This window comes from Pogona vitticeps, chromosome 6, assembly GCF_051106095.1.
Source record: "Pogona vitticeps strain Pit_001003342236 chromosome 6, PviZW2.1, whole genome shotgun sequence".
NCBI classification, from domain to species: Eukaryota; Metazoa; Chordata; class Lepidosauria; order Squamata; family Agamidae; genus Pogona; species Pogona vitticeps.
Window position 1 is genome coordinate 1,541,203 of NC_135788.1, and position 27,926 is coordinate 1,569,128.

Here is a 27,926-nt window from a genome sequence, read left to right on the forward strand (position 1 = left end):
AGCTTGACAGGGGCTGGGCTCCATGAGCCACCCCCCCCGCCCCCGGGGTCCCTTCCAGCCCTGCCGTTCTAAGATGATGAGGATGATCTCTAATGAACTGCTGGACAGCTCCGCGGTTTAAAAGGCACCTTGGCTGCGAAGCCAGAGGTTGGGAGTTCGATTCCCCCCCCCAATCTGTGCCTCTCGGAGGGGGTCCAGACTCCATGAGCCCCCCCCACCCCACGGGGTCCCTTCCAGCCCTGCAGTTCTCAGATTAGGTGCAGTGACAACTCTTGGGGCTTCGGCACAGAGAGGTTGGGAGTTCGATCCCCCCCCCCCGCCCCACCGGTTCTTCCTTGACAAAGGGCAGCACTATGGAGGGTTCATAGGCTCCTTTCCAGGTCTACAGTTCGATGATGATGATGATGATGATGATGATGATGATGATGATGATGATGATGATGATGATGATGATGATGATGATGCCACTCGGACAAGGGGGCTCTGGCCGCGCGACGGCTCTCTGACAGCCTTTCTCGGGCTCTTTCGCCCCTCCTCCCCTCCCTTCCCGGAAGTCCTCCCTCGGCAGGTCACGTGGCGCCGGCGTCCTCGGAGCGGAAGCGGCCTCTTGCCCCCCCTCCCCCTCCCCTTTTTTCTGTGAGGGCCGCTTCCGGTTTCGCTGCAGTCGCTCAGTCGGAGGAGCCGGAGGAGGAGGAGGGCGAGGACGAGGCTGGCCAGGCCGCGGGATGTAGCTGCGGGGGCTGCGGTCCGGTAGGTCACCCAGCGCTCCGCGACCCCCACCCCACCCGACAGGCCCGGCCCGGCCTTCCCTGGCCCCTCTTAGCCCCGGTCCCCCGGGAGAGGCCGGAGGCCCCTCATGCCTTCCGCTGGGCCTCCTTCCCCTGCCGCCGCCGCCGCTTCCCGTCCCCTTCCGAGCCCTCTTCGGCCTGCCGGGGAAGGTCCCTCCTGCTCCCGCCGGCCTCCGCCCGCCTTCCCTGGCCTAAGAGGACGGAGGTAACCTGGGGTCGCTCTTTGTTTTTTTGGAGGGGCGTTACTCTTCGTTACCGTTACTTTGAACCAGCCGTGCTTTTTGGGGGGGACCCGTTACTCTTCGTTGCCGTGACTTTGAATCTGCCCGGTCCCTGTTTGTTACAGCGGTGTGTCTGCAGGTTGGGGGAGGATCGCTCCCGTTGTTCTTGAGAGGACGCCCCCCCCCCGGCCAGGTCGCTTTCCCTTCCGCCGCCCCCCAGCCCACCCTGGGACCCTCAGTTGGGGCTGGGCTGGCGATTTTAGGCGCCCTGGGGGTGGGCAGAGGTGACCGGGTTCTCCCTCTGGGGTTTCTGTGCCCCCCCCCCGGCTCCTCCTGGTCTCAGGGTTGCCACCTGTTGAAAAGGCACCAGAGAGAAAGCAAAATGCCCACCTACCCATCCCAAAAAAAACCACCCCCCAAACCACCTCTCTGCCCTCCCGAGTTGTAAGCAAGGCCTCCTTCTCCCCCCTCCCCCGGGGTCATGGTCTGATGGGGGGGTTGGGACCAGGGGTTTCCTCACCTGCAACCATTCCCCCCCCCCCGCTTGGTCCATTTGAATGGTCACCCCGTCGATCCAGACAAAAGCTGGGTTTGGCGAAGGGACTGGGCCTCAAACTTCCTCTTTGTTTGTTTATTGATGGATTGATTTAGTTTGTATACGATACCTCCCTATTCATGCAATGCGCTGTTCTGGGTGGTTTCCAGTGTATTGACACCCCAAGAGGTGTAGAGTCATAAATGAAAGCAATCGCTGGAAGGGACCCTCGGGATGAAGGAGTCCAGCCCCTGCCAAGGAGACCTTGTGGGGGAATTGATCTCCCAACCTCTGGTTATGGAGCCAGAGACCGAAAGCGACGGAGCTAATCAACAGCGAAGTGTTCATAAAACGTTAAAGCAGTGCCACAATCACAGGAGGCATGAATTCTAGCTGAAAGACGGAACCCAACGTATGAAATCAAGCAGGGATGTTACGAAAGGCCTCTCTGAAGAGCCGTGTTTTCGAGAGTCTTTTAAAAAGGAGGGAGGGGGAAAGGCCCGGCGCGCAGCTCGCTCCAGAGCGTGGAGGCCACAGCGCCTGCTATCAAAGGAAGTGCCTTCTGTTGCCAACCAAAAGCTGGGTACTTGACTCCTCGGGGTGTGTGTCAATTTTGCCTGGTTTGAAATGGTGTGGGGAGAGTCTCTGCAGATACAGCGCTTGGAAGAATGACTTTTTAGGGCTGTCACTTCCAGAAAGAATTTTGGGAGATGACACACACACACATACACCCCACAAAGTGACTTTTCTGAACTTAATAGAGGAAGCTGTTCTGTCGAGAAAGCCCTCTTTTTCTCTTGCCAGTGTTGATGGGAAATACTGGAAGGAGAGTGGGGGGGGCGAGCCTACGCCTTCCCTTGTGTGTTTAGTAAACAGAGATAAAACCTTTAGGTGCAGCTGAATCTCTAATTGGTTTAGAGAGGCCGTGGGAGAATGGCGTGCCTCTCCCAGTGATTCTGAGAGGTCCGTCAGAGGCATCCTCTCGGCAGCTGTAGGGGGAGAAGGCAGAGGATCTCTCACTCCAAAGAAGGGCGCAAGCCAGCTGTTTGTTTTATCTCTTTTTGTGTCCCCTGTCTGACCCCCACGCTGGAGAGAGAAGGTGCAGGCTTGCTCCCTTGGGACCTGGTTGCTCCCTGGTTGGCCCGTTGGGCGGGCAGTGAGAGAACTCCACAGCCCCTGTCCCGGTTCTCATCCAGAGCAGGATGGTGGAGGTGCTCTGGATTGCCTCCATGGTAGCATTGTGGTCGAAGAGGCCGGTAGAGCCAGAGAGAGGGGGGGGGGCTCCCACCCTTTCTCAGCCAGGAAGGAAACCACGGGTTGCTTCCGTTTTTCTCTGACTTGTTTTGGTCAAGTTGTTGTTCCCCAGGGGGGGAAAGGGTGACTTGTTTAGCCACTCAGAACTTGTTGACCCATCCTCGGGCTCCAGAAGTATTACGTAGGGTTTCTTGCTTTGATTTCAGAGGCCATGGAAGGCATGAATGTAGGAAACACAAGAGACTGGAATGACGTGTCTTGTGTTCTCTCTGGGGGACGATGTTTCTGTATTCTTCATCATCCCAGCAGTGACTCCTGACGTCAGTAGCTGGTCATCTAATAGGTATTTGGTCCATAATTCTAGGAGCCTTATCGTTGGGACACCCTTGTTTGGATTATTTTGTTTTATCATTAGAAAAACTGTGTTGGAGTCCTGGTCTGTGAGCAAACAAATAATGGAAGTGATTCTGCCTCTTCTGATATTGGTCTGTAAGTCTAGGCTACAGCATTTCTGTATTGCAATAAATAAGTGAATGGAATGTTTGAGTCATTGGCTCCTAAAAGGAGGGAGAGAGGGGTACTCAGGCAATCAAGGAGAAGTCAGAAGGGTAAACTGCAGATGAACCAGGCATAGCAAAGTAAAAATGGATAAAATAGACGTGGGTGCCATGAAAATACAGTAATTTTTCTCATATTTGTCATCGGGAAGTGTGGTCACAGGGAACGGTGCTTATGTGAGTTAAGGAAACCTTTGAGTCTCAGCAAGATACTGTACTATCTTAAATATTAAACAGAAACATCCCACTTTGAAAATCTGCATTCGAGTTTCAGTTACTGTCTTAATGCATCGGTTTTCGAGTACAGAAAAAGACAAAAGCCCATCTCACAGCCATAAATACTGCACTCCCAAGCCAACTACACCAGAGCACAGAGTGCTGTCCTCTGAAGATGCCCATGGCCACAGAGACTGGCGAAACGTTAGGAAGATCAACCTTCAGAACACGGTCAAAGAGCCCGAAAAACCCACCACAACCAAACAGTAGTTGTTTTGTTCAATTCATAGACTGATTAGGAGGACCACGTATGTCATAGAGCAGAGTAGGAGATTTTGAAACTGCACTCAAGGGAATTCTGGGTTTCCTCAGTAGTGGTGGCGGTGATCAAAGTTCCCAGAAAAAAATTAACTTCGACTGCCTTTTATTCTTGTGTGCAGTGTCCACTCTCATTCTGCTCTTTAGACTTTGTCTAGTAAGTTTGTCTATAACTTGTGCGAATGGTGCTTGCCCTAAAATAACATCCCCTAATTCTCTGCCAACATGTGGGTAAAGGGTTGTTTTTTTGGCAGATGATTGATGTGGAACGGTGTGTCCCAAGAGGTCCCTAAGTTTGAAAGCCAATGTAGAGGATTCTGGGTCACACTCTTCTGTGTGCTGCCTGGTTGCCCGGAATACTGATGAGGCCTGTTAGGTGAATGGTGTCTGCCTTCGAAAGCGCCGTGAAATCTGCATTCGTTGCACCCAAGAAGGGAAGGTTCATAACGGCAGGTGTGCTGTCTTTTGAGGGCTGCGCACAACATTTGGTGAGGTGGGAATGCCATTTAGAATTACACCGGCCCAGTGTAACACGTAGCATCCTGCTTCGTACCTCATTGATGGGTGCGCTGACATGCACGTTGCAGATTTTGGACTTAAGAGCGTTTGGTGTTGGGAAAGCCTTGTCTAAAACAGTCAGAGAGTTGAAGCCAAAGATGGTGTGTAAATGAAAGGCTCGCCTGAATGGCACCATTGTCTGAAGGATTCCTAAAAAGTCTGAGAGAGGTGGTAATTACCTAGACCAGCGGGACAATGTGGATGGCAGGAAAGAAAACACACACAGAGAGAGAGAGAGAGAGAGAGAGAGAGAGAGAGAGATCAGAAAGTCTTTCCACTGAATAACACTTAAGCACATTTGGGCAAGTGTTGAACAAGCTTTTCCTGAACTCGAACAAAAGGGTGTATTTCTAATCCTTGGAAATCCTGCTTGTAGGCTTTGCAGAGCTGGAATGGCAAGCTGGGCAGAGCTGTGATCCAGTATCCTGCAAAGTGCGTCTTCCCTCAAAATAAAGGTACAGATTCTTTACTCACTTCCCTTATATTGTTCATTAATTGCTTGCCTTCTGTATAGAGACTTTTGTCTCCCAAGCAGTATGAATGTGTTGTTGTTTCCCCTGAGAACTGAGGCTAAATGCCTTTAAAGCTGAGCTGTCTAGCAACTGATTGACGAGGTTTGGGTTCTTATAAATCAGACCTTTTGACTGCTAGTGACCTTTAGACCACGTCATAGCTTGGATCCAGAAAATGGAATCCATTTCATCTGTGGAGGGTTTTTCCACGTTTGGATTTCCAAATAATGTGATCTATTATTTTGGCCTTCCAAATTGTTTTACTGTGATTTAGCCAAACTGCCAGATCACGTAGACACTAGTGCAGTTGGGAAAATTAAAGAAGCCGCAGCACCAGGTTCCTAGCCATCCTGGCTAGAACAGCCAGGTAGCTGCAAATGGTCAAACTGTTCTAGTGGCAAGCTTCCCCTTCCCCCAAATGCCTGATGCTTCCTGGACCTGATTTCTAGAGCAGAGCCCTGCTTTAGAAGAGATCGTCTGCTACATTTTGACGTGTGCTTCCCTGGACAAATCCACTTCTTCAGACATGAGGGTAGGACTGCATGGCAGATATTTATACAGTTATACATGGCCCCCAAACAAAAGAGACTAATTGTTTCCTGGGCACAAGTAGCTGATGATGTGGCACCAACCATTCAGGTCTCCTTCCAGGAAGGATTGCTCATGTCTGAAGAAGGGGACTTGTCCATGCAAGCTCACATTAAAATAGAGCAGTTAGTCTTTAAGGTGGCACAGCATTTTTATCTTCTTTAAAGGCCTGCTTATGCTAATAAAATCTCAGGTTGCGCCAGGCAAGGGCTGGTTGATGTTGGCAGAGTTCTCCCCTGAATTAGCGGGAGCCCCCCTGCCCCAGAATAAGATGACAAGGTGGTCAGTGGAACCTTTGAAGCAGATTTTTGGGAAGGTGCAGGAGGAACCGTGTTTGGGAGGAACTGGCAACTCCTCCTTCCAGTGCGCAAGCTTCTGTTCTCACTCAGACGAGTCTCAGTCATTTTTTCTGCGGCTTTCTGTTTGACCAGTTGATGTCTTGTGACTCCCTGGTTCCCACCCACTCACCCCTTGAATATGGAGCACTTGTCTTTCCTTTCCTCACCCAGTCTCCATGAGTCATATTGGATTGCTTTAGTTTAAGAAAATAAAATCCTTTTTCTTTTCTTTTTCTTTTCTTTTTAGTACTGTATAGACTTTGGTAAGATTCCAAATCCATATTTTGATTTTTAGTGCCTCTGCTCATGAATGGCTTTGAACCCACATAGCTTTGAAGTCTCTCTTGGAACATGCCAAGTATTTGCAGACCATGTTGCTCCATCAGAGCTGCCCAGTGTTTGTTCTTTGGGGGGGGGGGGGGGGAACTGATTCCTTTGGAGTCTGCGTTCTGTTAGCAGAAGATTTTAACCATTTGGAAAAACAACTTATGAGCTAGAGAAATTCCCACACAGATTTTAGAGTAGAAAATGAGACATCACCATTACCAATTCAGACCTGAGATCCCACTGTCTGCTTAACTTAGAAACTGAACTTAAAATTCTCTAAATGATTTAAATGTGTGCTTGAGTGGGAAGCAATTTTCGGGGGGGGGGGGGGGAAGCAAAATGTGCACAATTATTTTCTGTAGGGGCCATAGAAGAAGCTCAGGGATCCTGTGTCTTCGTCATCGATAATACATCTTTTAAGATGCTTTCTGCATAGGGTGAACTGGACAATCTGTGCAAAATAGGGAGGGGATACAAGGAGGCTGGATAAAAAATCAATGAAGTTTTTAAAATCAAATTCATTTAAATCATGACTTAAATTTTAAGAAAGATGTTTAAAATTTAAATTATTAAAAACCTGGGTATTTGTATTTAAATGGTGATTTAAATCAATTGGTTTCAAATCCAATCCACCCTGGATGCAAGTCTGCCATCAGAATATGACTCAGGAACATGAGCAGTACATGTACTTTGGCAAAAAACAACTTTTTCTTGTAAAACACACACACCAGCTAAGCAGATTTCATTTACTAAAACGCCTTAAATTAATCAGCTAAGAGTTCACTCTTTTGGGACTGTTTCATTGTCTCCCCCCCCAACCAAAAAAGAAGAAAACCATGTTTCTGTGGGGACCAAAAAAAGAGAGAAATCCTTAGACGCAGACAGGCCTGCAAAATAACCTGTTCTTCTTCCTAGTGAAAATTTAGGGGTGCAACGGAGCCCCACCGCCTTGCCTGTGTCAGCGAAGCAGAAGACGGAGCGCCTGTGCTTGCCAGATGTCATCCCGAAAAGGGTCGGTCACCAGCCAAGGAAATGGGCCTTCGAGTAACGTCAGAGAGAGGGAAGACGTGGAGCTGGCGGAGCTGGGACCCCTCTTAGAGGAGAAAGGGGAACAACCCTCAACCAGCTCTGCAAGTGTAAGCCATTTTTCACCCGGTGTAAAAGTCTGTGCCTGTGAAAGCCGAGCGATGGGACTGAATTTAAGGTTTGCAAACGGGTTGCTCGCCGGTGCAAAATCGGCAGAGGCTAACGGAGACCTCCTTGTCGCAAGGAGATGCCTCTGGATTTGCAGTGGGATTAAGTCTTCCCAAATTTATCCTGAAGATATTTTTCCCCCATGTTAAGTCTCTAGGTTAAGGTGGTTGTCACATCCTTGTAGCGTTGCCGTATATAGAGAGTGGAGAATCTTATTAACAGCTTTGCAGCTGTAATATTGTCCACGGGAGGAGGAGCCTCTACCATCTTTAGAGTTGACCTTCATTCTCGCTAGTATTCTCCTTAGTCCCAATCTCAAATAACTATTCTTATTCTTAATTACACTCAACTACATTGATATGCCCTTCCGCTATAAAGTAGCACTCGAGGCAGCTTGTAATCTAGGTTCGTTGTTCCTGAACAAAATTTCTGTGTTTGCCCTCAAAATACCTCTCATGAGACAAAGGGCGGCATTAATGGCTGTCTGCAACATTTCTGTCCCAGCGTTTGACCTCCCGCATGACACAGCTTCCAAGTTGCTACCTTTGCATTTTCACAATGTAAATGGATTTTGCCCTTTTAAAAGTTCCAACAACAACCTTAAGAGTCCAGGTTGAGAGCAGCAGACATAGAATTGTTCTGTGGCCTTTACGGTTGGGTAGGGATTTAAACACAACTGGTCCTGATCCAAGCCCAGCCCTTTCCTGTTCATGGACACTCAACAATGGAGCTGCGTAGGCTGTTTCGTTTACATGGCGGCAACTCAAAAGAAAGTCCTGTGGCATTTTCCTGCCGCTGAAGTATACTGAGTCCACAGTTGTTTTTGAAGCAGCTGTCTGAGAGTGCAATAGCGCTGGCTTGTTCTTGGGGGCCATCCTGCTGAACTCTCTATGCAGCGCAGTGCAAACAGGTTTCCCTTCCCTGAGGCGTATCACTTTCTCCCTCCAGCTCTGAACTCGTTTGCCTTCTGCATCGCGCTGGGAAAACCTCTCCAGTTAGGGCTTTGAAACGGTGAATGTGAATTCTGCCTCCAAGCCGCAGTTGTGGGAAGTGGAGAGTCTGTCCTTTTTACTGTTTTGGCTGGCTGCTAGTTTTTCTTGGGCCCCAGCCAGGAAGAGAAATAGCATGGCCAATTTGGTTTGCCCTCTTAGTTGTAAGAGGAAAAGCCTTTACTCTAATCCTTTCTCTGAATTCAAGTAAATCTGGGATTACCGCTCCATGGAGCTTGACCGTTCCCCTGCATGTACAGACTCTCTTGCTAAGGGAATCCCTTGGAGTGAATTTAGGCCTGTAGTGGTTGAGTTCTCTCCTTTACCTTGCTTACCAGGATGTATCCGCCAGCCTTTTCTACTTCTCTATGCAAAACCTGCAGGTTGAAGGAAACTCCTGGAAATCTTATGCTCCTCCTTTGTAAGGGCATCTACCACGTAGGTCTGGGACAAACCTTCCTCTTCACCCCCCCCCCATTGTACAACTTTGAACTCCGCTTCTGGCTCCTCCCTTTCCTTGAACCCCTTTTTCACAAACATGTTTAATTTGCACGTTTGACCCAGGTGTGCCCTTGAGTCCAGTTTTCCAGGGCTCCCCCTCGCTCTGTGTCCAGGCTTATAAAAGTCCTTTTTTTAGGTTCAAGACCAGCCATCCCCAGCCATGCCCAGCACGGAAGAAGAGGAGGAGGAAGTGAGAGTATTGACGCTCCCTTTGCAGGCACATCATGCAATGGAGAAAATGGAAGAATTTGTGTATAAGGTAAAGAGATTTGCACTCCGAGTCTCAACTGGTGTGAGGGTTCATATGTGTGGGCTGTCTTTTCTCCAATAAACGGACGAGACTCTTGAGGAATATCAAACGGCAACGTATTTATTTCAACTTTAACATCATCGGTAACTATACCCATGAAAGGGTTCAGGGACGTTTGGAGTCCAAGGTTCGGCTTGGAAGGAGTCCACAAACTATGTACAAATGGGTTAGAGTTCTCTGGGTTCCAGGGTCCTGTTGAAGGCGGCACAGGCCCTGGCCCAGGGTTCACTTCTTCTTCCAGGGAAATCAAGGGTAGGGTCTCCTCGTCTCCACTCCAGCCGTCCCAAGAGGATCCGTCTTCTACTGTGAAGCCCCAGGGGCCGGGTAACCCCCCAGCTTCCTCAACTCGGCGATGTGCCATTGGCGCTTGCGTTCCAATTCTCTGGCAACCGCCTCTCGCTCCTCCCGCAGTTTCCTGCGCCACTCTTTCGCCTCCGTCTCACCCCAGTAAGACGGGCGCGGTTTCAGCCCCAGTTGGCGACGTCTTTCTGCCTCCTCATGGGGTACTCTGACCTGCTCCCACTTGTGGGTCCAGGGGTCCTCCATCCAGACCCACTCCCAACCGCCTGGAATATCCTTCGGTCTTCCCCTTATATCCCCCATCCCAGCTTCTATCTCCTCCCCTCTCTTTCCCGCCTGAATCCGTCCCGTTTCGCGGGTAATCTTTAACCCCTTCACTTCCTCTTCTAGGTCCCGGGTATCTACCCCCTTGCTCAGGGTAAGGGTTCCGCCGCACTCTGCTCCCCAATCAGGGGTTTCCACTCCTTTCTCCTCCCGTCGCGGTGGGGATGGTGGGGGGGAAGTCTGGGTCTGGCTGTTATTCTTCGGGAGCAGCGGCACTCCAACCATGGCTTCCACTTTGGGAGCCTCACATACCCCCCCATCCGAGAGTGCCGCTCGCTCCTCCTCGCTCCGCGCCCACGGACCCTGCCGGGAAAAATAATCTACGTTAGAGTGTTCTTTACCCTTGCGATACTGGACCTTGAACGAATAGGGTTGCAAGGCTAGATACCATCGGGTGAGTCTAGGGTTAGTCTCCTTCATACGGTTCAACCATTGGAGAGGGGCATGATCTGTCACTAAGGTGAATGGGGCCCCTTGGAGATAATATTTCAAGGCGTGGGTGGCCCATCTTATGGCTAACGCCTCCTTTTCTATAACTGCATATTTTTCCTCCCGAGGTTTCAACTTTCGACTCAGATAGAGAATAGGATATTCGTTGCCCTCCCTCACCTGGGACAACACCGCCCCCAGACCCCGATCCGAGGCGTCGGTGAATAGGACAAAGGGGCAGTTGAAATCGGGGGAGAACCTGATGGGTAGTTCGCATATTATCCCCTTCAAGGTCTCGAAGGCCTTTTCCTGGGCTGTGCCCCATTTTACCTTAACCGAAGCCCCCTTCCTGGTAAGGTCGGTGAGAGGGGCAGCTATAGATGCGAACTGGGGTATAAACTGCCTGTAATAACCAATCAGGCCCAAAAACTGCTGTACCTCCCTTTTTGTCCGAGGCCTATACCATTGTGAAATCTTTGTCACCTTCTCTTCTTGCGGTTGCACCTCCCCCTGACCTACTTTGAAACCCAGATACTCTACTTTATCTAAACCAATTCTGCATTTTTTGGGGTTGACGGTTAACCCGGCCTTTTTCAACTCATTAAGTACTCTCCTTAAGTGAGTTAAGTGCTCTTCCCAACTGGCGCTGAAAACAATGATGTCATCTATGTATGCCGCCGCCCACTCCCTCTGAGATTCTAACAGCCGATCCATAAGCCTCTGAAAGGTCGCGGCTGCCCCGTGTAGCCCGAATGGCATCTTAACAAATTGGAAGAGCCCCTTGGGGGTACAGAAGGCTGTTTTCTCACGATCCTGAGCCCTTACGGGAATTTGCCAATATCCCTTAGTTAAATCGATTGAACTCAGGTATCGGGCGTTCCCTAATTTATCCAGCAGGTCCCCCACCTTGGGCATGGGGTACGCATCAAATTTGGAAACCGCATTGACTTTTCGAAAATCCACACAGAACCTTAAAGACCCATCAGGTTTGGGTACAATGACCGGGAAGCTGCGCCATGGGCCCTTGGCGGGTTCTATCACTCCAATGTTCAACATGTCTTCTACTTCCTTTTCCATTAGAGCCTTTACGTGATGGGGCCACGTTCTACCATTCTCCCTTACCACCACTCCGGGGTCGGTTTCAATGGTGTGCTCTACCAGATTCGTTTGGCCCGGGACCTTGGAAAACACCTGTGGAAATTCAGCTTTCAGGGAGAGGGCTTGCCCTTTTTGGGCGGGGTTCAGGAGTTCGCCCACAGTAATGTCTTCTTCTTCCCGCATCTGCCCCACCTCAGGTCCCAATTCCTCATCCGTTTCCCCATCGAAGAAGCATTCACGGTCTACCCACGCTTTTAGTAGGTTCACATGAAAAACCTGCCTTTTTCTTTTTCTATCTGGGGTTTCTACTTCGTAGTCCACCTCACTGATCCGCTTTAACACTTCATAAGGCCCATGCCATTTTGCCAGAAATTTGGAAGTCTCGGTAGGCAACAACACCAATACTCTCTGCCCTTTCTCAAATTCCCTAGGCTTCACCTTTCTATCATAGCGCTCTTTCTGTTTCCCCTGAGTTTGGGCTAGATTTTCCTGGGCCACCTCCCAGGCTAATTTCAAATTGTTCCTCATCTCTACTATTTGCTGCAGGGCATTCCGTGATGCATCTTCTCCTTCCTCCCACTTTTCGCGGATTAGGTCCAGCACTCCCCTTGGCTTCCTCCCATACAACAATTCAAATGGCGAGAAACCCGTCGAGGATTGAGGGGCTTCTCGCACTGCAAACATTAGAGGGTTAACAAACATGGGCCATTTTTGGGGATGTTCCATCGCCACCTTTCTCAACATTCCCTTCAGAGTCCGATTGAACCTTTCCACCAAGCCATTGGCCTGGGGATGGTAAATGGAAGTCCGGAGGGGTTTGACCCCTAATAGTTCCCACATTTGCTTGAACGTTAAACTCATGAAATTGGTCCCCTGGTCCGTTAGTACCTCCTTCGGGAACCCCACCCTTGAGAATACCCCCAATAGTTCTTTAGCCAATACTTTCGCCGTGGTTGACCTCAATGGGAGGGCCTCCGGGTATCGTGTAGCATAGTCAATTATCACCAACACGTATTGATGCCCCCCTTCAGATTTGGTCAGGGGCCCAACAATGTCCATGGCAATTCGATCAAAGGGTCTATCCACCAACGGCATAGGTACCAGGCCCGCCCCTGGGCCGGTTTTGGGTTGTGTTAGCTGGCATTTTGGGCATGATTTACAGTATTCTTCGACGTGCTTCACCATGTCCGGCCAGAAAAACCTTTGGCGGATGCGGGCCAAAGTTTTCTGTGCGGCCAAATGTCCAGCCACTGGCAAATCGTGGGCCCAATGCATCACCCAGCTCCTCAAGTGGTCTGGGACTACCAGGGTTGACTCCTCCCCCTGTTCCCCTCGGCGTATTTGGTACAGCAGTCCCCGTCGCACCTCAAACCCTTCCCCATTCACCGGGGTCTCTCCCTCTGGGTTGGCTTTTTGGAAACATGACTCCAGGGAAGGATCGTCTTGTTGCAGGCCCCTTACTTGATCTCTGGACAACTGCATTACTTCTCCTTCCCCTTCTCCCTCGCCTCTTTCACCAACCAATCCGTCTTCTGCTCATCGCGCCAAATCCTCTAGGCCCGGCCAGTCCCTGCCCAACAGCATCTCGCGGGTTAAGCCAGGGACAACTCCCACCTCCAAGGTTGCCTCCTGAGTTCCGATAGTCACGTTTGCCCTGGCCGTATCATATTCCTTGGCGTCCCCGTGGATGCACCTTACTACCACCGTCTCCCCTAGTCTCGGTCCCTCTAGTTCTCGTACCAACGATCGGGTGCACCCAGTGTCTATTAAGGCCCTTTTTCTCTGGCCGTTGACCTCGGCTGTTACCACCCACCCGGGATGGAACTTCTCACCCACCTTAGCGGCGTTCGCGTAAATGTTGGCCCATGCATATTCTTCTCCCGGGCAGAACTTCCGGATGTGGCCGAACTGGCCGCAGCCGAAGCAGGCGGTCATCTTTTCCTTCGCCTGGTTCCAGGTGGGCGCTAGCTTGCTCTTTGCCGGGTCCGTCGTGATCGTCGGGCGGGGGATTCGCGACCCCGTTGTATTCACGTACTCGATGTGGTCGGGGCCTTGTTTTTTAGGAGTCGTCATCTGGGTCCCTCGTGGAGCTCCTGTGATCGCTGCCTCCGCCATCTTGTCTTTGCTCCGGGGTTTCTCTCCCCCTGCCGCAGGGCGGTTTAACCATGGATCTTCCGCTCCTAGATAGTCTTCCAGTAGCGTAACAGCGCCTTCTACCGACGTCGGTTTGTGTTTCACCACCCAGTTCCTGGGTCCGGGGCTCAGCGTTGATACTAATTGCTCCAGTATCATCAACTCTAGCACCTGTTCCGCCGTTTTTCCCTTCGGTTGTACCCATCTCGTGGCGTTCACTCTCATCTTTTGCGCCACCGTTCGTGGGTGTGTGCCCGGCTTCAGTCGTAGCTCCCTAAATCGTCTGCGATAGGCTTCCTCATTCAGATTCAGCGTGTTAAGGATTGCCGTCTTGACCTTTTCGTAATCTCCCGCGTCTTCTGGGTCTAACGTGTCCACTATTTCTTGGGGTAAGCCCGTCAGGTAGGGCGTCACGATAAGGGCCCACTGGTCCTTTGGCCATTGCGCTGACACCGCCACACGTTCAAATATGTTCAGGAACGCCGCCGGATCGTCTTGGGGACCCATCTTTTGGAGTTTGATTGGTGGCCGGTGTGCGATGGCCCCTCTTCCTTCCGTTGCTGCTGCCTTGGCGGATAGTCCTATTTGTGTTCTACTTAGTTGATCTATGATTAGTTTCTGCTGGTCCGCCAGTTGTCTCATCAGTGCCTCTTGACCTTCTGTTATTTGTCGTATCCATCCATCCGTTTCTTGAGGGGCTGACAGCCCCCCGCGTTGGGCGCCAATATGTGAGGGTTCATATGTGTGGGCTGTCTTTTCTCCAATAAACGGACGAGACTCTTGAGGAATATCAAACGGCAACGTATTTATTTCAACTTTAACATCATTGGTAACTATACCCATGAAAGGGTTCAGGGACGTTTGGAGTCCAAGGTTCGGCTTGGAAGGAGTCCACAAACTATGTACAAATGGGTTAGAGTTCTCTGGGTTCCAGGGTCCTGTTAAAGGCGGCACAGGCCCTGGCCCAGGGTTCACTTCTTCTTCCAGGGAAATCAAGGGTAGGGTCTCCTCGTCTCCACTCCAGCCGTCCCAAGAGGATCCGTCTCCTACTGTGAAGCCCCAGGGGCCGGGTAACCCCCCAGCTTCCTCAACTCGGCGATGTGCCATTGGCGCTTGCGTTCCAATTCTCTGGCAACCGCCTCTCGCTCCTCCCGCAGTTTCCTGCGCCACTCTTTCGCCTCCGTCTCACCCCAGTAAGACGGGCGCGGTTTCAGCCCCAGTTGGCGACGTCTTTCTGCCTCCTCATGGGGTACTCTGACCTGCTCCCACTTGTGGGTCCAGGGGTCCTCCATCCAGACCCACTCCCAACCGCCTGGAATATCCTTCGGTCTTCCCCTTATATCCCCCATCCCAGCTTCTATCTCCTCCCCTCTCTTTCCCGCCTGAATCCGTCCCGTTTCGCGGGTAATCTTTAACCCCTTCACTTCCTCTTCTAGGTCCCAGGTATCTACCCCCTTGCTCAGGGTAAGGGTTCCGCCGCACTCTGCTCCCCAATCAGGGGTTTCCACTCCTTTCTCCTCCCGTCGCGGTGGGGATGGTGGGGGGGGGGGAAGTCTGGGTCTGGCTGTTATTCTTCGGGAGCAGCGGCACTCCAACCATGGCTTCCACTTTGGGAGCCTCACAACTGGTCTTCGTGGTTTCAGCTGCTGTTCTGTCCCATTCAGAGCCCAAATGGATTCTGGGTACATTGCAACCCTTCGTTGCCCATAAGTAAGATGCACATACGACATCTTAAGTTTGGGCAGGGTGCCACACCCAGAGCGCCAGCAAACTTGAGTTAATAAAGCAGTTGTTTAAGAATAAAATAATGGCTTGCCATTGGAGGTGGAGGAAACTCAGTGCTGGTTGGTGGTTTGTCCGTTTTTCAGAGACGCAGAGGCTGGAAAAGGTTGTTGCTGTTTCTCCCTTTCACGTGCCAGATACGCCTTTGAGGTTTCAGACTTACTTCGTCCTGTGTGTTGGAACAACATTTTTAGATCAGAAGCATTAATATTCCAACTCCTTGAATTTTCGAGGCTCAGATGGCTGTCAGTGCCTCAGCTTACACGATGTCTGTCTATGGCAGTTGCTGAAGATGCACAAGGCCGGTTGTGGGAGAATGTTTGCCAGCGATACTAATAGACTAACTTCTCTGGAACATGGGGTATCTGAGAGGGTTTTGATTTGATGCCAACAGGGCTTTAGGGTTGCCAAGAGTGAGGGGCAAAGTGTGGCTGTATTGCCAATTGCAATTCCTTCTTAGCGTCTTACTGCCCTTTCCACAAAGCTGTCAGCCTGCAATTGCCTGCGTGGTTTGCTGTATTGCAGGTTTGGGAAGGCCGCTGGAGAGTCATCCCTTATGATGTGCTGCCCGACTGGCTGAAAGATAATGACTACCTGCTGCACGGCCATCGTCCTCCCATGCCCTCTTTCAGAGCCTGCTTCAAGAGCATTTTCCGCATACACACAGAGACAGGCAACATCTGGACGCATTTACTTGGTAATTGTCTCTGGTTTCTCATTTATCAATGAGAAGTCTTTACTTCCTCTTTCCTTACAGCACCAGCATTGGCCACAGTGGAGATGCTTTTAGAGGTGGGCATGGAAATTGCAAGGAACGCGATATTTTCCAGCCGTATTTGTTTTGGAAGTGGGTGCTGTTTTCTCTGAATTTGGGGCTGACTTTATTGAAGTTTGAAAGGAACTACCCCAGATCCAAATGACTGGGGAACACTGGGTGTTTTCTTTCACTGAGAGATATCTCAGTTTGCTGACTTCTGTCTCTGGCGTGCAGTACAGATGATGGAGGATAACAATGTAGAATAAACATAACTCTCTTCTGTGTTGAGACTTAGTTCCTTTATATGTATTGCTTAGTGCATGCTTCCCCTGGATTTTTGAACCAATATTTATATAAGAAATGTACTTTTGTAGAGAGGTATAAATGAATGCAGGCTTGATGTAAAGGATTTGTACCTTTCTATACCTCACAGTTCTACGGATGAACTGAAATACTGACGGAGACACTTAGCTGGCCAAGGGCTTAGGGGTAGAGCTCCATTTTTTTCCACAGGACCCAGTGTTTTCACAAGGCTGGTTGGAGCCTTTAGTCAGTCTTCTATTTTTGACTCATCGTTTTGATGGACTAGGAAAGCATTATATGTTTGTGGTGCCTGATGTTTCATTTCCTCATCACGTCTGTCAGCCTTAATGAACACTGGCTTGTTTCAGGGATTTGGAAGGCTTCTGGCTAACCCATAGGCAGGCCCATTGGCTTTCAAGAAGTGGTGAAAGGCAACATGCTTCCTGTCCCGCCGCATCTCGTCGCCACAGCGTTAGTTGCAATTGTCTCATCCCCTAGTTAAAATTAACAGCAGCATGACATGGCTAGTTAGCCGAATAGGTGCCATCTTGAAAAATTATATTTGAGCAGGCAGTGATTGCCCTTAGAAGCAGGTGATCATTTGGAAACTTTCCTGCTTCGCTTCAGGCTCCCTTTCAGAACTGAGCTGGCCTTGGTCACTTTGGTGGATGACCCGTCCTGGAAGGTCAAGAGACCAAATCTTGGTGGTTGCAGCACCCAAGCTTTCTGCCCCATAGAGTCCCCGTGGGGGACCTTTCAGCTGTTGGGCTTAGAGTGGCAGACGCAGCTATCTTCCTTCCCAACAACGCTGTAAGTTAGATCAGACGAAGAGAAGGTGATTGCTGTGGGGGAAGGTGGGATAGAAATACTTCAGAGAAATGACCAGCTAGACTCGGGTGACCTGATTAGGAAGCAGAAGGTATTCCCTCATGTCTGAAGGGCAGCAGGTTGAGGAAAACGAGGTAATTCCATTGCCTTGTTGCTGGTGGTGATTTTGCCCCTATCAAGTCAGTTTGACTTACAGTGACCCTAATAGGGTTTTTGAGATAGGTCAGGTATTCAAGGAATGGTTGCCGCCGCCACCCCCCCAAAGGCGTTTCCATGAGTGTGCAGCGATTTGAGCCCATCTCCTGAGTCCTAGTCCAGCGCTCGTCTCCCACATCACACCAGATTTCCCACATAACTGGACCAAAAGGATTCTGAGTTAAGTCATCCCTGTACCAAAGAGTTAGCCTGGCATCAGAAAGTGATTTATGACGTGGCCTCCTCTGTGGAGACCCTGATCATACTACAGGACGAGAGCTCCGGCTGTCTTGGGAACATGCCCGAGGGAGTCCGAAGATAAGACAGCCGCCGCTCGCCTAGGAATGCCCGTCGCTTTCATGCAGGTGCTGGCGGCTTAAGATGTTATCATAATATTTGTTAGCTGCTTGAGGTGACTCACGCTGGTAATAACAGAGGAGACCCCTTGCGAAAGGAGGCACAACTTGTCATACTGGAGTAGTTTCAAAATGAAACACAAGAGTCTAGAGAGCTTTTCTAATTCCTGTACCTTTGTAGGAAACCAGGGCACTGGTTTACATGGAGTCAGGCCCTTGGTCCCTCTAGTCTAGTGTTGCCAACACGGGCAGGCAGCAACTATAGCTTATAGGGTTAAGGATACAGAATTGTAGGAAGTAACTGGGTATGGCTAATGTGTCTCTTTCAGTCAAACTGCCCCCCCCCCAAAGAACAGGCTCCAGTGGCTTTTCTGTAACATGTTGACCCTGTTTTGAATCCATAAAAGCAAAGAGGGTTGAGCTGCATTGCATAATACTTTCTGTCAGCTTGGACGTGAGCTTCTTAAGATAGTAGGTGAAAGCAGTATTTTTAATTGCTACTCACAAAGCTGGTAGATGAAACAAGTGTCTCCCTCCCGTTTCAGAAGGGAGCCTGTTTTGTGAAGCAGCCGAGCAGGTTGTTCCGGGAACTTTACTTCCTTCCTCTGGTCGCAAGTGCGTTCTAGAGCCAACGCTTTATTTGCATTACACCAATAATTTATGCACACCTCTCTTTTTTTGCCTCCTGCTATCTTGTAAAATACTCAGAATATTTTCAGTTCTGGGCTGTTTTCTGAACCTCTTTGTGCCAAGATTCCCGGAAGGGATAAAAATCAATGATTTTTTTTAAAAATCAGTTTGTTTCAAATCACAATTTAAATTTTGAAAACTGATTTTTTTTAAAAAAAAAAATTGTGATTTGAATCAATTGGATTTAAATCAATCCACCCTGCAAGATTCCTTACTTGACTCCCCCCCCCCAGCAGTGGGATTTCCCGGCTTTCTCAAAGGGAAGGCTGTGAGATTCCCATCCCCAGTAACAAGGGAGGGAGGGAGGGAAGCAGGGGTTCGCTGTTGGGCGCTTTGACTGTACTGTACTGAATGTTTTTAAGGCTTCTGTGGCAGCAACAGTGCAGGTTCCTTCCTGGGCCCTGTGGTTAAATGGGGCTGATGGGTCTCTCTCTCTCTTTCTCTGCTGTCTCCCCGTTGCAGGTTTTGTATTATTTCTTTGCCTGGGGATCCTGACCATGCTCAGGCCGAATATGTACTTCATGGCCCCTCTTCAGGAAAAAGTCGTGTTTGGGATGTTTTTCCTGGGAGCTGTCCTGTGTCTTAGCTTTTCCTGGCTTTTCCATACCGTCTACTGTCATTCGGAAAAGGTTTCTCGGACATTTTCCAAGTAAGTGTTGTTGCTGTTTTTTGTTTTTTTAAACAATACAGATTCGTCAAGAAGCAACTCTTTTCCCACAGAGATTCCATCTTATCATGTGATGATGTCTTTTAGCAAAGTTTCAGTGTGTTACCTGATACTGGATTAGCAGGTTTTATCTAGTTACCCTGCTTTTAAAGACTGTATATGGAAGCCCTCACTGTTCATAGGACAGAGCTTACTAGAATTCATTTTATTATGAACTGCTGGGCCTAGCAAAGGTTTTCAGATGGCCATTTGGTAATTCCTTGAATCAGAAAGAAATGTGGGGGTTTTTTTGGTGGTGTATTTCTCTTTGAAATGCAGGTAATTGTGTGGCAATTTTTTAAAACACATACCTAGTTTATTGAAAGCAGAGAAAGGATCAGAAGCTCTAAATAGCCTTAATGTCTTGCGCAACTACTCTAGCGCAGCCTGCGGTGCTAACCTGCAAAGTGTTTTTGCCTAAATGAGATTGAAATTTAAAAAGCTGTTCAAGAAGGACATGGAAGGCTAAGTTCTGCCATATGCAGCACAGGACTGGTCATACCTCAATAATACATACCTAAATCTCCCTGCCAGCCTTTTTTCTTGTAAATCCAAAAGTAAATTTAGACTTTGGAGTTTGATTATATTTACAGTGGATTCTCTTTTACAGCACTCCTACTTGAGTGCCAGTGTACTCAAACCTATAACCAGTCCTCTTGTCGAAAACACACAGTCTTCTTTATGGATGGCTTAGCTTCTCTCTCAAAACCAAACATGCTCTTCACCTTGATCTGAGCTCCCTCCCTCTCTCTCTCTCTCTCTCTTTCTTTCTTTCTCCTTACTTTTTGCTTCCCAGGTTAGATTACTCTGGAATTGCGCTGCTGATCATGGGGAGCTTTGTCCCATGGCTGTACTACTCCTTTTACTGTTCACCACAGCCTCGCCTTATCTACCTCTCCATTGTATGTGTGCTGGGTATCTCAGCAATCATTGTGGCTCAGTGGGACCGATTTGCGACACCGAAGCACAGGCAAACCAGAGCAGGTAGGAGCCCCTTCTGTGGATGGGGGGCCAAATCCACACAACCCCAGTGCCTGGCCTTTAAATGACATGAACTCTAGTTTGGACCCGTTGCAGAGGCTGGCGCTCCTTTTGTAAAAGTGGTCTGGCTATGAAGGATTTTATTTTCCCCATCTCTTAAGATTTCTGTTAAAAATATTCCTCCGAAAAAGATGTCTGAGAATTTCCTTAAAAAGCACGCAGAGCGGACGATCAGGGTGACCAAGCAGAACGGACGGTAACTTGGCAACATAAGATTTTAGGTTCTTTGTGGTTTTTAAAATTTGGGCACTTCAGGCCTCTGGAAGAGAATACGTTGGACCCACACGCTGATCTCCAAAGACACCCCCTGCTCCTGGTGGCTTAGATTCTCAGGCTCCTGTAGTTGAGTCAGTGAGGGTCATATTTTTTTAGGAGAAAGCCAGGGTAGAAATATTTCAAACAAATAAATAATGTGCTAAACCTGTTGGAATGTAAGATTAAGTCCATGGATGTGAGTAGCTTCCACTGTGCTTTCCTTTGAGTTTCTTTTTGCACACATTCGGAAAGTGTAGGGGCAAAAGTCAGATACGTAAATGTAGGTTTTTTGGATTAAGGTTGCCTGGGTCTTGGGTTCCTCCTGAAAAGGCAGCTTAGAATATGACCCATCTTCCCCACCCTGCTCAGCCACTGCCTCCCTTGAGTGGGGAAAAAAAAATACTTCCAAAGCCTTGGGCGTCTGGCTGGCTTCTCTCGGTTCCTGTGGAGGGACTGGCTTCTTTCTGACCCCTGGTTTCCATATCGTGACAAAGACCTCTGCCTTGCTTTCTTTCCTAGGGGTGTTTCTTGGACTGGGACTGAGTGGCGTCGTGCCCACCATGCATTTCACCATAGCGGAAGGGTTTGTCAAAGCCACCACCGTCGGCCAGATGGGCTGGTTTTTCCTCATGGCGGTCATGTACATCACGGGAGCCGGGTTGTATGCTGCCCGCATCCCGGAGCGCTTCTTTCCTGGCAAGTTTGACATCTGGGTGAGTGACTGCCATCGGCTGCTGTCTCAGGGACCGTTCCAAAGGTAGCCAAGCCAGTGGTGTGGATTGGAGATGGGGGGGGTCAGAGTCATCCATCCGAGTGTGTAAGGGTAGCAGCAGCAGCAGCAGCAGCAGCCTCTAGGGCAGCGATGGCGAACCTATGGCACGTGTGCCAGAGCTGGCATGCAGAGCCATAAGTCGCCGGATTGCTACTCCCCTCCCCTCCCCCATGCAGCCAAACCTGAGTGTTGGTACTGGCGCTTCAACAGGCGAATCCAGAGCAGCTGGCACTGGCAGCGGATCCGGAGTGGGCTCTTGAGGCACCTCCATGCCCAGGATTCCCCCTTCTGCCACAGCCACTTCCAGTTCCACCATAGCATGCCACCTGCTGGGTATTGGCTTCACACACACCCCTTTGGGCATGTGAGCCCAAAAAGGGTTCACCACCACTGCTCTAGAGGTGTGCTGTGTTCTGTTGGTGGCTCCTGCCACAGGTGAGATCTGGTAGGGAGACATGACCAATTCGGCAAACGGCAACACACACACGGAAGGTCCCTCCTCCTTGTTCCACAGGATCTGCGTTGCAGAAACAGAACAGGAGGGTTCAAGTGCAAGCCTTCGGAGCATGCCGGTGGGCTGCTCTGTCCCTCTCAGTCACAGCACGCCCTGGCGGGACGGACAGTCCGGAGACCCTTCTCCTTAACCTGAAGCAGAGAGAGGCAGAGGAGGGCTGAGATGTCGCTCCGGGCATCCCCTCAGTCACGACACCACCACCCCCTTGTGCAGAGAGCCGTGAATGCTGCCCTTCGCCAGGGTGCAGAGAGGAGCTTTGAAAGGACGTGGCTGCTGCCGACTTGGCGGGGTTTGGTCTGAGGAGACCGTGTAGGGGCCCGGCCTGCCCGGGAATCCCGCCGGGACCCTTTGCCAAAGCGTTGGGGTGGTTTCTGGCCCCGTGCCGTTGGCCACCCAGAACTTACTCATGAGAAAAACAGACCGCCAGGCAAAGTCCATTGGAACCAGATTGCCACAGAGCGGTCAAGCTATGGAGCTTTGGTGTGTCTTTTACTTACAGTGACTGGCAGAGATATTTTTCAAGACTCAGTATACGATTCTATAATGTGTGGTGAGGAAAATAATGGCTTTTAAATTCTGCACTTGTCGGGGCTTCCTGGACAATGACTGCCAGTAGGTCCCTGTTAACCTTCCTGAGTCAGTACAAACAAACAAATGTTTTTTTAAAAAAATCTCCTCCTAGTGCACAAGTTATGCAGGAATTTAGTCTGGGACAAAACAAGCTCTCTGGTGGCACAGAATAGTAGATTTGGTTGTATATTTGTTGCCCAGAATGTGTTTTGTTCTTTTTTAAAAAAAACACACAAGTGGTTGACCTTTATGGAAATGAATTATAGCTGTTTAGGTATCAGTGCCGGAGAACCGTCTGTATTTCGGGTCTAGTTCTGAATGGATTCTGCTACAGAACGTAACTCTGGGGGACTCAACGGTGCCAGCCCAGAGCATGAGGGTTTGAGCTTATGGTGCCGTGACTAAATCTTTGTGGTTATAGTGCTAAGTAAATTGTCCTCTGAGTATGACGGAGAAGCCGTTGAAAGGGGCAGATCAATTCTAGACCAATTCTGTTCTCCCGAAATTCCCCATGTAAAAGTGTTGCTCCTCAGTGATGGGGAGATGCCTTTCCCGTCTTTTAAATGCATGTACTGTCCTCTCGACCTGTGGATTGGAAAGATACGGTGCATTTCCTCTGCGCACCCAGGCAGAAGCATCCTCCTGACCCTGGGGGGGGGGGGGGCTCTTTCGGATGCCCTGAGCACGAGGAGTGCCTGCCGTGTTCCATACCACCGCTAACGGTCTCCTTGCCTCCCCACAGTTCCAGTCGCACCAGATCTTCCACGTGCTGGTGGTGGCGGCCGCCTTCGTTCACTTCTACGGAGTCTCCAATTTGCAGGAATTCCGCTACGGACTGGAAGGAGGGTGTACGGATGACTCGCTTCTCTGAGAACTGCAGAAGACTTTAGTACAAAGCTTCCCAAGTGCTTTTTAGAGTGACTTCTTTGCTAAAATCAGAAGACGACTGAACATTTTTAAGGAAACAAAAATAGTAAAAGAAACGTAGAAGAGTCTGGCCACAAGCCATTTCTGGCTGCTCTTCTCTCAGGAGAACTGGGCTGGGTTGGGTGCGGGGGGGGCAGGGGGGTTGCCAACGGTGTCCACCAGGCAGAAGTGCCTCTAGCCAGCAGACTTTTCTCTCTCTTCTTTTGGCAAAAAGAATGGGACTTTTTAGGAATTATATTGGAATTTTCTGGGTGCTGGAGCAATTTTGGCACTTATTCAAAATATAATGGGGGCCTGTTCCCTGCTCTTTGATGCTGCAGACATCCCCCCCGTCCACCTGCCTACACCCGAGGGGACGTCCCACCTGTGTGCGTGACCCATCCGTTGGCCCATATTTCCTTCATATCCGTAGGAGGCGAGTCGGTTCCGATAAGGCGATGGCAGCTCGGAACCGAGGATGCCGAGGGTCGTGTCACTGAAGTTTTTGTCTTTCGACAAAGTAATGTCTGCCTAACGTGAGAGTATTTAATATTTAATATTAAGCTTTAAAACAGAAAGGGGTTGTCCTGCCAATGTCTTGTGACCCGGAGAGCTGTGTATGGTGTTGCTGGTGGGGGGGGTGCGCTATGTAGATCATTGTAGTAGCTTTTATGTCAAGGCGACTGAAATAAAAAAGTCCGACGCTGTTAATGCTGGATAGTTCAGGGGTTGAGCCAAGAGGGGATACCGTACTCCCCTTGGCAAGGGTCCTTTGGAGTTCCTCCCTGGTCAGTGCCGCCTGCAGCTTCCTTAGGCACAGGATGTGAGCTTCTCTTTGTGCGGAGAAATGCAATTCTGCAAATGTCAGTGTTCTCTTCTCTGCGGCTCCTATTCAGCCAGAGAAACGTCCACGTTTTTCGGAAGCTTCCCTGTTGGCACAGACGTACTGGAGCTCCCCGGTTGAAGCAGCAGCTGCTACTGCCAGACACAAAGGCTGCTGGAAGGTTGGGGAGAAGGACCGGGTCCCACTGCATGGAACATAAGAACCTCAGAAGAAGAGCCCTGTGCTGGATCAGGCCCAGGGCCCCTCGAGTCCAGCTTCCTGTCTCTCACAAGTGGCCCCACCAGATGCCTCTGGGATCCCACGGTGCCGGAGGCCTGGCTCTCAGCAGGGCGAGAACATGCGTGTGAGTAAGAGTCAGTCCCCTCCCTCTGCTGCTTGGCTTCCAGAGTAAAGGGGTTCATCCTGGCCCAATTGCCCTCTCCCTTACTCATCCTGGTTTTGCGGATGAAGAACTCTGAAGGGGTGGAACCCTCTCCCTGTCGCCCTTCCCCAGCCCAGGAAAACAGGTATGCCCTCCGGCCCTTCCGTGAGCTGATGTGCCTCTTGTGGGCATTAACACTGTTGCTGCCGTTAGGAAGACCTCGTCCTTCCTGCCGTTCTTTTTCCCTGCTAACTTCCCCATGCTTGCGACAGGCCGCTTGGTTCTTTCCAGAGATGACGGGCAGGGCTTTCCCTCCACCATCCACTGAGAGCAGAGCGCTGTACGTGGCTTTGTAAGGTCCTGCTTGTGAAAACGAGGCTTTTCCTGCTCTTGGGAAGCACAGGCGGTTGGGGAGCGGGTCCACACTTGCTTGTCTCAGCTTCTGTGCCATGTCTTGGCTTAAGAATGAGGTCGGCCTGTTCCACGCTCTAGCGGATTCTTGAGGATGATGGGAGCTGCAGTCCGGTCCAGCTGGAGCATGCCACGCTGGCCGAGACTTGCCTCAGGGATCTTACCCTATTCTTGCTAAAGTCCGTACCCTCTCTTCTCTCGGGCAATGGGCAGGAGCCGATACCGCTGAGTCAGTGCTTGTCTTTTTAGCTAGTTGTTGCCGGAGAGGTTTAAACGTGCTTGGCTGGAAGGTTGTTCTTGCAGGCGGCAGCGGCTACTACGCACCTTTCCCCCTTCTCAGTCATTCATCATGGGAACGACCGAGGACTTCCTGCCAGGCTTCGCAACGGGGATCATTCGAGACCTGCTTTTCAGGGCCACCTTGGCCTGTGCGTTTGTTTCCCTGCTGAACCCAAGAGCTCAACGTGGGTTGCACTAGACCGAACCTGTTTTCTGTCCTGCCTTGAACCTGCTGTTCTTCTCTGAAATGACAGTCTTGTGGCACCTCTAAGACCGACGGGGTGTTCTTTTGGCAGAAGCCCTTGTGGACTGTAGACCCCCCCCTTGGGTGTCGTCCAAATCTCATGTCAGATAAAATGCTGACCTTGTTCGAGGATTTCAAGCCATGGTCTTATCGGATTCACACCTCTTAAAAGTCGGATGCGCCCCCTCTATCTATCTGCTTCGGGGTGTCTCAAGTGCAGTCCACGATATATTGATGACCGGTACTCCCATCAGCCGTCACCAACACAACCCGCGGTAGAAGAAGAGCAGAGGCTGCAATCCAGCAGCATACGGAGGGCTGAATTTTGCCCGCCTGTAGCCTGGCGTGAAGTAGAAATTTGCTGATCCTCTCCCATCTATAAGAACAAATGTTTCTCTGGTCCTCTCGATCTGTCGCCACTTGTCAGCTTTGCTGTCTGGGTTGCTCTCTGGAGGGGATTGGTTTGTCCGCACCTTCCACATAACTGATGGCCCGTCTCTCTCTCTCTCTTTCAAAGCGAAGGGATGGATTGCAAAGATTCTTTTTGCAGATTTGAGCTTGACATGGTTTTCGAACACATCAGGGATTAAGGATGTGTTTTACATGATAACGCCTGTTGCTTATTTCTACGCAGCTATGGTTTTAGAAGATCAATATTTCTTTCCTATGCTTTGCTCCAGAAGGAAACACTGTCTTTTTTAAACAATAACTCTCTAAGTTTTTGATCTGCTATAGATCCCAGCCAGCCCAAGAAACGGAGCTAAATGAGCTGATGTGATCTACCTCAAATCTACCAACACATACCGACTTGTTTTATCCTTTATCTGAAGGTTTAGAAGGGAGTTTCTCTAGATAGAGCCTTCCTTAGCCACTGCCCTCAGCCTAAAGCCCTCATCATCCTCAGCCACTTCCATTTTTAGGGGAAGGATGGGACGAAACTTGAGAGTCTTACTGGAGGGGTTTAAATCGGAGTACTAAAGGAGAACACACTCAAGTAGAGGACATACACAGCCTGGAAATGGTTACAAACACAGTGGCTGGAGGTGTGGATGTAAAGTTTAATCATCTTGGTGGAGTACAAGAATCTTCACCATTTAGGAAAAAATAGAGAAGCCCTTCACGTTTAGAAGAAATGCTCAGTTTTGAGGTCTTCATTTGACGATGATAACAAAAATCTTGGAAGAGTTGTATAAGCACAGGCGAGATCATCGATGGATACAACCATCTCTTTAGCAGCCTTGCGAGCAGGCGTTCCTGGAGGCAGAATCATTTCCTAGCACAAGCAAGCCTGGCTGTAAGGTGCATGTGCATGTGCAAAGTGCAGGAACAAAAACAGTAGCGGCAGACATCTGCTAAGACCGGCAGATCTGCAATTAGACTGCGCTAAAGCAGCATGACAGGAGCCATCAATAAAAGTATAGCAAGAAAAAAAAGATCTTTGCAACCAGAGGCCAAACATTTCTAACACATAACTCTGTGGTGCAAAGTAGCTGTCTGAATGTTTTGGTGGGCACAAATGATGGAGGAGAGAAACGGGGCTTGTCTGTGTTTGCGAGTGAATGGAAGTATTTGCACATCTTAAACAGATGCAGAATCCCAACACTTCATAGAAGCGGGAATTTGTATTTTAAGATTTAAAAAATCAGAGGAAGCACATTAGTGGAAAGAAGTCTGTAATAACTGGTGTGATGATGCTTTTTAAAAAGCACTAGTGAGAGCAACTGAAGAAATTGAAATTTTGATAGCTGGAATAAAGTATTAATGATAGAGATCTATTATTACAAAGACTATTATAGTTGAACTAATGGTATAGATCTATTACTTAGAGGTGTACATGTTCAAGTAAGAACAAATATGTTTGATATATTGTTGTTTTTTTCCAGGAACAGAATATTGTTGTATTCCTAACAATGGAATTTTCGTTCAGTTTGTAAACTAGGGAAAATTTTAAAATGTTTATCAGCAATAAACATTTTTAAATTAGCAGATCTTGATAACGACTATGCAAGTTCTAAAGTTCTTTCCGAGACCTTTCCTGGCACACCTATTATAAAATATTTTATTTATTGTGAAAGCAAGTTGGATTGCTGTTGCAGTTTCAGTCACGTGATTCGTTTCTGCTAGACCGACGGGCCTGCTGTTGAAATTACATTTGGCTGAGTCTCATTCTTGATGCCTTGTACGCTCTCCCAACGTTTTACCGTATGCACCCATGCTGTTACACCAGCCGGCAACCTCAGAAATACTTCTCTCTGGCTCACGCTCTCCTAGCCGATGTGTTAGCTGAGACAGATTATAGGGAGGGGAGCTGCAAGAGGAGGTCAAAGAAGGGCATAAAGAGACCAGTGTGTTTAGCGGAGCAAGCTGCTTAGCCAAAAATAGCTTATCCTGTGAAGTCTGTTTTAGGTAACTCTCTGCGTTACTTAACCCTCTGCCGAGCCAGGCAATGAACACGGTGTTCTTGCTTGGTGGGCAAATGGGCCAGGCGGAACAGCCTACGGGTCCTTGCAGGCCCCCCCCCAAGTGTTGGAGGGGCAAGGAAGCATTTAGTAACCGGACACCTTCCAGCCACTTATATCCAGTGGCTGAGTACAAGTTTTCTACATCGGAATCGGGCAGAAG

The 27,926-nt window shown here is 49.6% G+C and overlaps 1 protein-coding gene across 3 annotated transcripts; it reads left to right on the top strand.

Moving 5' to 3' along the window:
- Nucleotides 1-609: 609 nt before the first annotated feature.
- On the top strand, nucleotides 610-27,290 carry ADIPOR1 (adiponectin receptor 1). 3 transcript variants are annotated; one of them, XM_073002722.2, is made up of 10 exons: nucleotides 657-750; nucleotides 3,005-3,141; nucleotides 4,824-4,902; nucleotides 7,128-7,348; nucleotides 9,033-9,155; nucleotides 15,798-15,969; nucleotides 18,864-19,050; nucleotides 19,904-20,091; nucleotides 20,923-21,116; nucleotides 23,002-27,290. In XM_073002722.2, exons 4-10 carry the CDS (start codon nucleotides 7,208-7,210, stop codon nucleotides 23,128-23,130), a joined length of 1,134 nt encoding a protein of 377 aa, XP_072858823.1. In that variant the 5' UTR covers nucleotides 657-750; nucleotides 3,005-3,141; nucleotides 4,824-4,902; nucleotides 7,128-7,207; the 3' UTR covers nucleotides 23,131-27,290. The 3 variants fall into 3 exon arrangements, with proteins under 3 accessions (XP_072858822.1, XP_072858823.1, XP_072858824.1); XM_073002721.2 differs by lacking the exon at nucleotides 3,005-3,141 and having other exon boundaries at nucleotides 610-750; XM_073002723.2 differs by lacking the exons at nucleotides 657-750; nucleotides 3,005-3,141 and adding an exon at nucleotides 797-993.
- The last annotated feature ends 636 nt before the right edge of the window (nucleotides 27,291-27,926 follow it).

Coding starts and splice junctions, on each gene's coding strand:
- ADIPOR1 (XM_073002721.2), top strand. CDS start 7,208: ATGTCATCCCGAAAAGGGTCGGTCACCAGCCAAGGAAATGGGCCTTCG. Junction 7,349..9,032: donor CCTCAACCAGCTCTGCAAGT/GTAAGCCATTTT, acceptor TCCTTTTTTTAG/GTTCAAGACCAGCCATCCCC. Junction 20,092..20,922: donor GCACAGGCAAACCAGAGCAG/GTAGGAGCCCCT, acceptor TTTCTTTCCTAG/GGGTGTTTCTTGGACTGGGA.